At 40.2% G+C, this 13256-nt stretch overlaps 1 protein-coding gene across 1 annotated transcript in view; it reads right to left on the bottom strand.

The window, feature by feature from the left end:
- Kcnh8 (potassium voltage-gated channel subfamily H member 8) overlaps nucleotides 1-13256 on the bottom strand; it is a 373567-nt gene that overhangs the window by 51939 nt on the left and 308372 nt on the right. Inside the window, exon 11 of the mRNA XM_028890182.2 lies at nucleotides 6563-6777. Coding sequence (XP_028746015.1) covers nucleotides 6563-6777 — 215 coding nt within the window. The remainder of the gene's footprint in view (nucleotides 1-6562; nucleotides 6778-13256) is intronic.

The raw sequence follows: 13256 nt of genomic DNA on the forward strand, positions 1-13256 counted from the left end.
AGAGAGAGAGACTGAGGTAGGGAGGAGAGGGAGAGAGGACCTAGACATATGATAGTGAACAGAAGAACGCTAAAGACAAAAAGACACTAAAATAGCCATGGAGGAAGTGATGGCAAGTTACTTAAAAGAGCAGCAATTAGACTGGTAAAAATTTCTCAACATAACGGAGAAATGCAGATTAGCAACTTTGAAGAAATGAGAGAAAAAAAAGGAAATTCATACTTATAAGCATGAAGAAAAGTCAGAGATGGATTCCTGCTTCCCTAGAAGCTGAACATTATTACAAGTGTGAAATAATAAACACTGGTTGCTATTGTGCAAACACAGATGACGGACACTATAGAGTGATATTTGGAGCAATCTTAGAAATCAGTGCACTTATATGAACTAGCATGTAATAGACATGGCATAGAGGTAAGTATGGAAAGTAAGGCCTCATTCAATTATGATGCTGAGAAAATTCATTAAGTATACAGAAAAAATAAGTAAGAGTTTTACCTCATACCATTAACAAAACAATTCTGGATAGCTTAAAGGAAGGTAAAAGGGCAAACAAACATTAAAATAACAGAAGGAAATAAAATCAAATATCTTTATGGCCTCATGTTGTAGAATCATTTTTTAAAAATAAGATATAGATTAAATTAGCCTTAGAAGAAAATATTTACAAGCTCAACTTATTAAAGTAATATCATCTATGTATTATATGGTACTAAATGTTTGCATATTCACACAATGGATGTTTTAGGTAGCTGTGGTAGTGAGGGAGAAACGGCTATTTGTAAGAGCATGGGTCAATCTTGGAAGCAATGCTGACTCCAGTGGAGGGAGCCTTGCAACATGGCATGTGCTGCCATTTGAACATCATGTGTGTCCCTAACCCCCTCATGGTGGGGCATTGGCCAAAAGAGTAAGCTCTGAGTTCACTAAGTGACTCTGTCTCAAACAAACAAACAAACAAACAAGATGGAGACTGAGGGAGGGAGACACCTGGCATTGACCTCTGACCTTCACACATGCATACCTGGATGAAAGCCCTGAAACAAATATCAGACACTAAGGGAGAGTTCACACAGACAAAAACAAGCAAGACCATGAAATGAGTTTGGGTGTGGCACTGGGTTTGATGAGGAAAGGGAGAAGAAAGAACAGGCCAAGTTTGTAGAGGAAGATAGTGTGCTTTGAACATACTAAGTCCTAAAGGCCTGTCCTCAGCAGTTTGATATATAAAGCAGAGTCCCAAAGAGACAAAAGCATGGAGCCAAGAGCCCTGTAATACTCTTATTTTGTAAAAGAAATAGTTACATTTAATATATATGTTTCACAAAACATATATATTACATATATTGCTTACATTTGCTTACTTTTTGTCATTTTAAAAATAGTATTGCATGTAGCATCATGACTCTCCACTTAATACATGAGACTATGCTGAAACGTGTGTGTGTGTGTGTGTGTGTGTGTGTGTGTGTGTGTGTGTGTGTGTGTTCAGTACTGGGAAATGAAACTTGTGCTTTACAACGCTAGGTGAATAGTTTACTACTAAGCTATATCCCCCCACCATCATCCCCAAAGTCTTTTATTTTTGATTCAGGCTCCTTCATATTTGCTCAGGTTGGCCTTAAACTTCCAATCCTCCTGCCTCAGTCTCAAGAGTAGCTGGGATTGCAGGAGTGTGCAATTATTCTGGGCAAAAGCAAAACAGAACTCTGGTGTATTCAGTTTTGCAAGTGCATCACAAAACGATGGTGCTTATGTTCAGAACAGTGGGAGGACTTAGGCATTGTGATGAGTTGTCAGATTTGTAGCCACTGTGAGTTGGCAGCAGGAACCACCCAAGTGCCATTAGAAGATGCTGAGGGTGAGTGTTTCTCACACACACCCTTGCTTTCAATCCAGAGTCTCTCTCAGATTGTTGGGGTTACTGCTTGTGTTTCCTGTAAATAGCAGCTCAAAGGACATCACAGTGAAGACTGGAAGACACTAAATCTCAGGACCTCTTCCCATTTTAACTAAAGAAGCAGGGAGACAGAAAGAGGTAGTTTAGCATTTTATGCTCCTCAGATAATATATTGTGAGTGGAAATTAAAGAAGAGATGAGATGACAAACACATTTATAATGTTAATAGGTTCTAGTCATCATTAGAAACTTCCCGGTATGATAGGATTGAAGAATTTACCCCATTGTTGGCATTTATTGCTGCACAGCCACCATGCCATCAATAGCCAATCAGCACCCACCATGCACAGCAATATAATATTTATGTGTGGTTACGTGAACATCTGAGTTTTAGCCTTCTTCATTTTTGAAAACAGTTATTTTGGATGCTCTCCAATCATTTTGTTTGTTTATCTCAAGTTCCAATCTCTTTATGTGAAGGAAAACTAGATTTCTCAAAAACAGATGAATTTGTGTTAAAATCAATTTATAAAGCTTACCATAACAAATGGTGAAGCAAGTAATCTGCGTAGACAGAAATGGCTGAATTAACCAATCACTGTGGGCCACCAGGAGCTACAAACGGGGCCAGTACGGAAAATATGCCAATAATATAAGATACATAATCAGCATAAGGTCAAAATAGCAATAGGTAGTTTTTCAACAAAGTTAACAAACATTTTATATACTTTAACTTTCCTGTGAGAATGAGGTAAGAGGTCCTTCTAAAGCTCTGCAGTTCAATGGAGCTGCAGGAGCCGCGTCCCAGTGTGCCATAGCTCCACCAACTGTAGACAGCTCCTTCCTGCTTCTGCTTTATTTCCAAATGGGCTGATGTCAGTCTTGTTTTCATTATTTTGTTTTTATTGTTTATAGTTAGACAGTTTCATCCACTATGTGATGAGACCCTGTGGACATCTGATAGTTTATGAGTTACTTTGTACAAGTAGCCACTCAATTTTTCAGAATAAGTGACTTTAGGTAGTTACATTTATTCTGTTTCCATGTCTGTTACAGTGCCATTGCTCTACCAGAAACCCTTGTGATTGGTTAGTTCTGTGTGTGTGGGAGAATTAAGGAATAGTATTTGAGTCCAAACTTGTTGACAACAGAGCCACATAGTAGATGGAGCAGCAGGACTCTTTATGCACAGACTGGTGTCAGGATGTAGCTTTTCCTGAAAGTCAATAAACACTGGAGCAGTAGGAAGGCTTTCCACGGGGTTATGGATTACACAGAAGACAGGTCCAAACTTATCCAGCCATGGAACTGTATCCCAAGATTTTGGAGATATATATGTTATATTTCTTTTAAGCCCTCTCAAAACACTATTGGCTATGCTTTATAAAGGCTATCTCTTTGTTGTATTTTCACCTCAGTCACTGGGTCCCTGTCACCAAGTAGCAGTCTGTCCTGTCCTAAGTACTTGGTGACATTAGCTCAGGGAGGGACAGCTACCTGCCTAGGCCCAGAGCAGCAGTATGGTTCCCACCGTTGCATTCATCCTTCTTTCCTGGTGTGTCTCCTCAGGCTCCCGTTCTGTACTAGGGACACTCCTTACAAAGAAGCAATGCTTTAGGGTTCCAGCCACAATGATATAGCCTTCACTGAAAAACACTGTGGTCAAAAGGCACTATAAAGCTGGACATAATGCACTGATGGAGTAAAGATTTCAGTGACTGTGATCTCTGGGAAAAGGGAAAGACACCACCCTGAGCACCATGTTGAGGTGCTTTTCAGGGTGGGCAAAGGGGACTGTCCACTGTTGCTTTGATAGACAAAACAGCCAACTAGAAAGGGGAAGTTTTGCAGGGCAAAGAGTTAGGATAAAGATCAGAGGAGCCATCCTGTGTAGAATTTGGGGTGTATATTCCCCAGGGTGGGGGTAGCTTCATCATTGCAGGGTCTGAGTATTAGCCAACACCTAACTGGCATATGCAGGGCCCAGCACACCAAGAACCTTAAATGCAAGGATGTCTGTGAGGAGGCTGGGTTGCAGAACATGAATTTCACAGTCACATTGGCCTGAGGACCTGGAATTTGAAGCCAAGTTGGACCAAGAGCAAAAGACTTAAAACACATTGAGGTATTAGCAGAGTTCAGAGAAATCATTTCAAGAGGGAGGGAAACACTTCAAGACTAAGGGCAAACTGAAGAGTCTCACAAGTCCAAGATGATTGTGAACATGACAGAGGTGACCTGCTAATGTTCCATCAGAAGAAGAAGCCTTATCCCACAGAGAGGAAAATGATGTGGAGAAGCTTTCATAGGTGACACTGCTTTAAAAAGGAGTGAATGATAGTGAGGAAAGAAGGAGAGGAGAGAAGGGAGGAGAGGAAAAGGAGAATCAATAATACATTGGATGAAATTAGATCTTAATGTCACATTATATTTAAAAATCAACTCAAATAAGAGACTTAAATGTAAGACCTTCTTGACATTGATCTGGCTAATGACTTTTCTTTTGAATGTGACTCTAACACACCAGTAAGGAAGTACTAATTAAATTATGTCAAATTTAAAAGTTCACAGCAAGGGAAACAACCAATGGAGTAGGAAAAACTGCAGAATGCCAGCTAACTATACATCTGATAGAGGTTGATATTCAAAATATGTGGGGAACTCAAAGAAACCAATGGCAAGAAGACAAATAGACTGATTAAAAATGGACAAAAGAGCAGTATAGACATTCTTTCAAAGAAGATATTCAAAAAGAGTTGGGCATCATTCCTAATCATGGAAATGCAAAATAAACTAGCCTGGTCTACACATGCTAAATTCCAGGACAGTCAGGGCTACATGGTAGACCCTGTCTCAAAAAAAAAAAAAAAAAAGGAAATGCAAAATAAAACTGCAATGAGCTATCCTCTCACAGCAGCTGGAATGACTGCTGTCACAGAGCTGAGACATGACTATTGGTGGAGATGGGAAGAGGGACTCCTCACATACTGTGGGTGGGAACACACAGCAGACATTGAAGTATAGCTACCACTTATCCAACAATTCTACTACTGGCTATGTATGCAAATATGCTGAGACCAGTATGTGTCAGAGATACGTGTGTGTTCATGCTCATTGCCACATTCTTCCCAATATTCAAGATATGGGTCAACTTGAATGTCTATCAATGAACAGATGAATAAAGAAAACACAGTATTTATTCACTCTCGATGGAGAAGGAAGTTCTATCATTTACAACATTGGTGAACTTGGGAGGGGGCTATGCTTAGTGAAATAAGCCTCATGTGATCCTGTATGATTTCACCTTTATGTGGAATCTGGAGAAAGCTGGAATCATAGAAGCTGAGAATAGGATGGCAGTTACTTGAGGCAGATAGGAGATATTGGTCCAAAGACACAAAATTTCATCTCTATTTCATCATGATGACTATCATTAACAATGATAATGTATGCACATTTCAAAACATTGTATATTTCTTAAAACTGTGATTTTTATACTGTCATGGAGAACACAAACTGCACCTTGAATTTTAAGATTCAGTCTATTGCATGAGATGCATGGGAGTTATTTAAGGAAAAGGCAGGACCTTTGTTACTCAAGAGTAGACTTTAAACCTGGGTTTTGTTCTCACATACTGACCTAGCCACCTGCAAGTCTGCATGACCACAGCCACTCTGAATCTGTCTGTTCTGCTACAGAAATGAATTGACACTTATCTTAAAGGGTATTTTAATTAATAAAATGCTTTATATAGGAAGATTGCTTAGAGTAATAGGTAGCCAATAAATATTGACCCTCATTTTCTATTACCAGTGGAGAGGATGGGATAGCATGTATTTATCTAACATCACTTATACCCCAAACCTAGATGAAAGAATATACAATACCCATTTTCTATCTGTTTTTCAAAAGAGAGAAAGCTAATGATTACCCAAAATATCTGCATATTGTGGATTAGTCATAACCACAGTTTCTTAAAGCTCTGAGTGCTGCAACTATCTGAGATAAGACACTGATTGTTACACATGAGCTGCATGTTCTGGCTTGCCTTTCAACAATCATGCCTGTTAAGTCATTATCACTGACACATCTAATGAAGTCATGCTCACAATCAGCTTAAACACAAGGCACAGTATAGTACATATTTTGACAGGAAAGCTGTTTGTATAAACTGAAACATGAAGCAAATATATAATTGCACAAAATGTTCATTATGCTTTAAGTGTGACAGTCTTTGGCTTGAATCCATTTAGGAAAATTTGGACACTCTGAAATAGATTGTTTGGGGTACCATTTTAACAAAAAGATTAGTTTCTTGCAATTTCCTGTCTAGCAGTTGAAGGGCTGAACACGCAGCAAACTCTGACCCACATACTTTCTCCTGAAATCTTCAAATGCTGGAGGCGTTACTTATTTCCAGATAAGTACTGTGTATCACTGAAACTGCAATTAGACATGAGCACATGAAGATGAGCAAGCAAGAAACTGCCTACAAATAGTCCTTTCCTTGCATGTTAGCAAGGATTGCAGGTTCTAGTGAATCCATCAATTAGCCAGGGGCTGAATACCTTACCTGTAGAGCCCTTTACAAAGAGGCTATGACATTTGTCTCTGTTATATCTGATCCCCAGTGTCACGTGCTAATTAGAAAGGGGACTTACATCGCTCTCATGACCTTCTCGAAGGTTGTATGTGAGGTCGTGCTGGATGTCTTCTACGAATTTGTGTGCGTACTCAGGGTAAAGGCCCAGGACCTCAAAGAGACCTTTAAGGATGATACACTGAAGATCACAGTAAGTCAGAGCCTTCACGTCAGCATTGGTCTTGATCACTTGGTCTTTAATTGATAGATTTGCTCCAATTAAATCCCCCTTCCCTAGGAAGAGTGAAAAGAAAAAGAACCATATTGTTTTGAAAAAAGGCAGAACAACTGGGGCCCAGTCCCTTCATTTGCCTTACAGACTCCACTTCTCTCAATTGTACAAGAAAGAGAAGATCACTGTGAGCAAAGATACTCAATTTCAGCAGTATTGAGAGTTGGGGCTCCATTGCTTTTTTGCTGTGGTATGCAAGATGTTAATACCTTCAAACGTTGTCAAATGTCCTGTGCAGATAAAACAGTCACTGGTTATGAACACTGGTCTAGAGGACATGGGTGGATGATTCAGGTATCCTAGATCATCCATGGGTTCTAAGCAGCTCTCTGACAGAATTTGGAAAATGACTTTGGACCAGTCAATTTGTCAGTCACTTTAACCATTCGGGGGTAGTAATAACTAATTTTCCTAGGTGGAAAAATGGCTCTGAGCTTCTCAGGTCAATGCATCAGGAAACCTATTGTCTAGATTCTAGAACTTTTGGTAGTAACAGAAGTGTGATATTCAACAGACTAAGGTTCTTTCATTTACTTGTGACCATGTCTCCAAGATGGATAGGGGGGTGAACTGGAAGGAGAAAATTTCCATCCCTTTTCTGAGTCAGGGGTAGGGGTTGAACATTTCGGGCCATGGTTTGCATATGTAACATCAGAGCATGCCTCTCAGTTGTCATGTTTTGTGACAGTGAAAGAATGTCTTTCTCCACTTAGACAGGAAGTCAACAGACCAAAAACTAGGGTCTCACATGATGACTACTCATGGGTCCAACGTACCCCAATTCCCCTTATCTAGCAGCAAGCAATACTGCTGTCTACAATAATTCAGCTGCCTTCTGGGAGCTAATATTGGACAATTTCATCTTTTAAATCTTTTAAGTGATTTCAAGATTTGAAAGTATCAGAAAGGAGAAACAGCCTCCAGGGCCAAGATATTATTGAATTTAACTTATGCTGTACTTTGGACACAGCCACAAAGTCACCCAGAAGCCACACAAAAGACATGAATAGACCTTTAATTCAAACTTGGGCTGAAGGCTGGAGGAGCAGGAGTATTTCACAGAGATCATTAGACACTGGTGTTAACCTGGGTTTCTAGCGAGTCTTCACAAAGAACACTGTTCCCAGGGATTAACTATGATTATCTAAACAGTCTTTTTGCTATCTTGTAAGCAACTGAGGTCAACAGCTGCACAGTCCTCAATACTAAGGAGGCCATGCCACTGAAATATTATCAAGTGGGCTGGAGAGATGGCTCAGCAGTTATGATCACTGGCTGTTCTTCCAGAGGTCCTGAGTTCAATTCCCTTCAACCACATGCAGCAACCAATGGTGGCTCACAACCAACTATAATGGGATCCGAATGCTATGCAGACAGAGCACTCAAATACATAAGATACATAAATAAATAAATCTCTTTTTTAAAAGGGAATGTTATCAAGTAAATTGCCCCACGTCCATATTCCATTATTTTCTTTAATTTATAATTTTCCTCAATATAATATATTAATTCATTATTTGGGAATTTCATACAGTGCACCCCAATCACACTTGATTCCCATTCCCCCCAGATCTACCCTCCCCAAAAAAACCCAGAACCAAAAAAACCCACCAAATCCAATTTGTGTTGCCCACATACTCTTTGTAGCATGGTCAAACTCCCAGTGGCGAGCCTCTTAAAGAAAATTGAGTACAACCCCCACCCACCCCCTCATCCCCGCCCCTACCTCCTGCCAGAAACCATCAACTGTGATGAGCTACACATCAGCATCTTTATAACAGTTTTTGAGGACTGTCTTCAATAGCTTCCTGCCTGGACTGTTTCTTTTTTTTTTGGGTGGGGGGGTTGTCACAGAAGCCTTTAATGTCTCTCATTTTCAGTTATGAGTCTGCAGTCATTGATACTGCTGCAAAAGAAGCTGCCAACAGCAGGCGGTGGCAGGACAGATCATGAACTTCCACATGGTTTCTACCTGGTCCCCAGCAGCATCAGGGATCACAGATATCAACTTGGACTCTGGCGGCAGTGTGGACCATGGAAGTCTTTTGAGTAAACTTAATCCAGAAAATGAACTATTCTTCATCTCTGGTATCTTGCTGCTCAGAGTCAGGGCGATCTTGTGGCTGGGCAGTGAGTCTGCTGGCAGGATCTGCTCGAATCCCAGAACATTGTATTCCACCCTGCCCTTGGTGCTGGCCACCCCGGGCATAGCCACCGTGTCAGTAGTCCTTGGACAGTGGCCTCAAGCTCTCCTCCCCGCAGCAAGGAGAGCCACGCTAGGGGCGGCAGTTACAGCAGAGAGGCTCTATGCTGTGGGTCAGGTCTGCAGATGGAGCAGCAGCACCGGCATGGTGTGTGACAAAAGGCCAAGGCAAGCCCAGTGGTAGCCTGCAACTCCGGGTGGCTCAAGGACCAATATTACTCAGGATGACGTGGTCTTTTCCCACCACTACCACGTGCCCATACCTGCCTCCGACTTCACATCTCTAGTTTGGCTTCTCTCTGCTGTGATTGCTGCTCCATTATGCCATCTCCCCCCCCCCGCCCCCAATTCCATGAAATCACTTTTTAAAAGCATCTTCCCATAATACCTGCCTTCTTTTAGTTGTTCATTGAAGCCTCCGTGGATCTTTTAGGTTCCTCAGAGCGGCTCTGAGGCCCTGTGGGTACTGGCAGCTGCTGCCACATTATTTATAATAGACAAAATTCCAAGTCATGTTCCTCACCTGGCAGTGCTCTGGCTCTGGCTTGGGTTCTGGTGGTGGCAGTGGTGGCCACAGCTCCTCCATCTAATTTCTAAATGTTTATATTTTATTATATTCAGCATTTTTGAAACAAAATTCCTGACCAGAAACTCATAAAAGCCCATTCTATTTATTAGCAAAAGGAAACATGAAATTAATCACATATGCTTGATATATTCAGATTGTTTATGAAATAAAAAATTGAAGGTAAATTATCAAATTCTATCAAATATTAACTTCAAATTAATATTAGATTTAAACATTGAAATTAAGTCTACTTTGGCAGAAGAAAACAAAGCATATTATAGTTTATATTTTTAGTTTCTGGTCACCTTTGAAAAAATTCAAGCCTGATTTATTGTTGTCACTAATATTGTTAAATTTGAAATTATGTTTTCTGAAAAATCTACACAGTCGCTTAACAATGTAAAGTAGAGGATGGACGTAAGATACAATCACAGACAGGGAATAATCAGCACAGCGACTCTACATTTTTCTATTTGAGGATGATTACCAGGACAGTGTCATGTAGGAGATTCTGTTATGCCAGGGACATTTGGAGCAATGTTAAGGCTACCATACTTTCATATTTATGGTTGCTGTGGTATGACTATAAGCAGAAGAATACTGCAAACACTTAGCTAAATTTGGCACCTTGGAAAGAATTCCAGTTTTGTTTTTGACTTGGTGAGTTGTTCATGGAGCATGGATAATGGGTTGAGTCTCACACTGAGTTCTGGCTAGGCTTCCTTGCCTCAGTAACTGCTCTGTAGATTCCCCCCTGCTTTTATTTTGAGATTCCTGAACTATTGTCTTAACTACTCCAGGTCTTAGTATCCTTATTTCCGAAAGAAAAGAGTTATTTCTCTGTCCGCTGTGGGTTATGGGTAGTCTCCATCTTTTCAGAGCTGGTCTTTGAGGATCAACAACAGTAACAAAAAGGGATATTAATTACATAGAGGAAGATAAGTATCATCTGCCAGGACACTGTTTATCACTCATTGCTATTTTTTGCCTTCATGAGAAATTCCTGGGACAAGTCTCTCCAGGCATCAGATCTGGAAATGCTTTTGTGTGCCGATTGGAAGATGGTGTTGCTTTAGCTCTTATATAAACACTCCTTCTCACAAGACTGCTAATTCATTTCAGTGGTAGAATGAACTCTTGTTAAGTAATTAGAGACCAAAGATGAAGCTGTATGTGCTGTGGGATAATGCAGTGTAGGCTGAATGAGCTGCATGAAATAATATTAAGATGAAGAAAGTCACAACATTCCATTAACATGTTAACTTTGGATCTTCACTTGTCTGTGGCATCATACCAGAGTTTAGAATGATCATGGGACAAGCTGAACTTACACCAGTTTGGGTATATACATGGTGGGAGCAGAGCAGTGAAATACCATCATAAAATCACAATTTATGGAGAAATTTGGAGCATGGAGCAAAAGAGCAATGGAGTAAATCTTTCAGCAACAAGTAATTTTTAGTTATAAGAATTATTACTATTGGATCATGTTTTATAAGCTATAGCAGTGACATAGAAGCCATTAAATTTGCACCTTTTTGCTCTAATGTCATGGATACCTTCATTTTTCATCCCTAAAACTGTTGCTAGTCACCAAATTTAAAAATGGATAAGAATTAAAAGAAAAGCTTGACTATTTTTAAATGGTGTGTTATATCTGCTTGCATGTATGTCATATCTGAAAAAATGGCCAGATGCTCTCAAAAGTAGGCTGTGTCAAGAGGAAAATCAGCAGGCTATAAAAATTTCAGTGGCACTAGGGAAACCCAAGGGGAAATATGATTTAAACAATGTTTTGGAAGCAAATTAGAAATCGTTGTCAATTCTAAGCCAGAATCACAAAATGGTAGAATGATTGTTCTTCAACTTTACAAGTCAAGAAGAGGGAGAGTTCCATGTAGGTTCCCCAGCTGTGGATGTGTGTGACAGCTGTGTGGCTTGATCTGTTTGTAGGGCCCCTGGCAGTGGGACCAGGACTTATCCCAGGTGCATAAGCTGGCTTTTTGGAGCCCATTCCTTATGGTGGAATACCTTGTTCAGTCTTGATGCAGGGAGCAGGGGCTACGTCCTGCCTCAACTTGGTATGCCAGACTTTGTTGACTACCCAAGGGAGGCTGTACTCTCTTTGAGGACTGGATGAGGGGTGGGATTGGGGGGATGTGGGGTCCAGAGAAGGGGAAGGAGGGTGAACTGGGGTTGGTATGTAAAATGAAAAAAAATTTAACACAAAAGAGATAATAAAAAGAAAAAGATGGAGGGACTGTTTTAGCATCTTCTGCACTTACACAGAGGAGAACATCACAGAAGGCTAATAAAAACTGAGTCAAATCTTGAAGGGCAAGCCCCACCTTTCTGCTGTTAGTGAAACTGAAGTTCACAGGAAGCAGTGAAAGCTGCAGTCACAAGGTTCTGACAGCACTCAGTCACCAGCTAGTCCCTTTTAGTTGATGCAGTCACAATGTCATAGTCTATTAGCTATGCTGTAGCACAATGAAGCTAAGGTATGATTTATTTCTCATGGTTCTGGAGCTGAAAAGTCCAAGGTGAAGGCTTGGCAGGTTCAGTGTATAATAAAGGCCAACTTTCTCTTTCTTACCCACTGACTTATTGTGTTATCATGGCAGAAAAAGCCAAGTGCTTCTCTGAGGCTTCCACTTTCATGTTCTAGGTTCCCACATCCTAATTCCATCTTGCCAAGGACTGGGTTTCAGGAGATGAATTTGGAAAACACATTCAGATCTGACAAGATTTTAGGACTTGATATTGGACCTAAGGCACTGGTTTATATTTGGGCCTCAAGAATTATCACTTCTCTCTTCTAAAATATAATCTGTCTGGAAGCTCACCACCTCAGTAGCAGACTGACAGAGCTGACATAATATGAGAAGTATTCTTTAGATAAGGAAGGGGCAGTGGCCTACCATACAGAATCAGAACATGCTTCTATATCTGTGTCTACATTCTGTGAAGGTTTAAACGTCTCATGTACTGAAGTACTTTGTAAAGCATTGTTCACAAATCAGTTTCTTAGAAAATTAGAACAAAAAGTGCTGTGTTAACCATTTACTGACATGATTTTAGACATTGCTGTATTACATCACAGTTTAAAAGGTACCTGGGATTCATCTGATGCTCAACCTCCCCACATCCCTGGGCAAATTTTCCATCTTGTCCTTCTCTTGAATTTAAACCCAATAAGGGCAAAACTTCTAGCAATTTCTGTTATCCACATTCTTAGTGCTCAGACCACTGTCCAGTTCACTGCCATCCTCAGTAAATAAACAATAAACAAATGAGAGTGAATTAAAAAAAACTCATCAAGTTGAGAGATGATTTTTTCCAGATTAGCCCACATAGCATTTTCTGCCAGCTGCCTTTTATATTTCAATGAAAAACAATTATGTCTAGTATTTGAAGTCAACGTCATGGCACAGAGTTTTCACAGTTATGAGTTTTCTTTGAAGAACTAAAAGGAGCTTGTGTAACCCTAGCAGTATTAGATTAATGGCAGTGATGAAATTTGTTCTCAAAGTTAAATCATTTTTTTTTGCGCTATTTCTGGCACAGATAAAAATTCTAATGTTCTTGGGACTGGCTCTCCACAAAATATAGAAACTCTCCATACAAAATGAGCTGCTGTTCCATAGGAGGCTGTATGCATTGTGATTAGAAATCAGGAAGACTTTACTATACATGGAATCTGGGTACAG

This window comes from Peromyscus leucopus, chromosome 16_21 (assembly GCF_004664715.2).
Source record: "Peromyscus leucopus breed LL Stock chromosome 16_21, UCI_PerLeu_2.1, whole genome shotgun sequence".
Classification (NCBI taxonomy): domain Eukaryota; kingdom Metazoa; phylum Chordata; class Mammalia; order Rodentia; family Cricetidae; genus Peromyscus; species Peromyscus leucopus.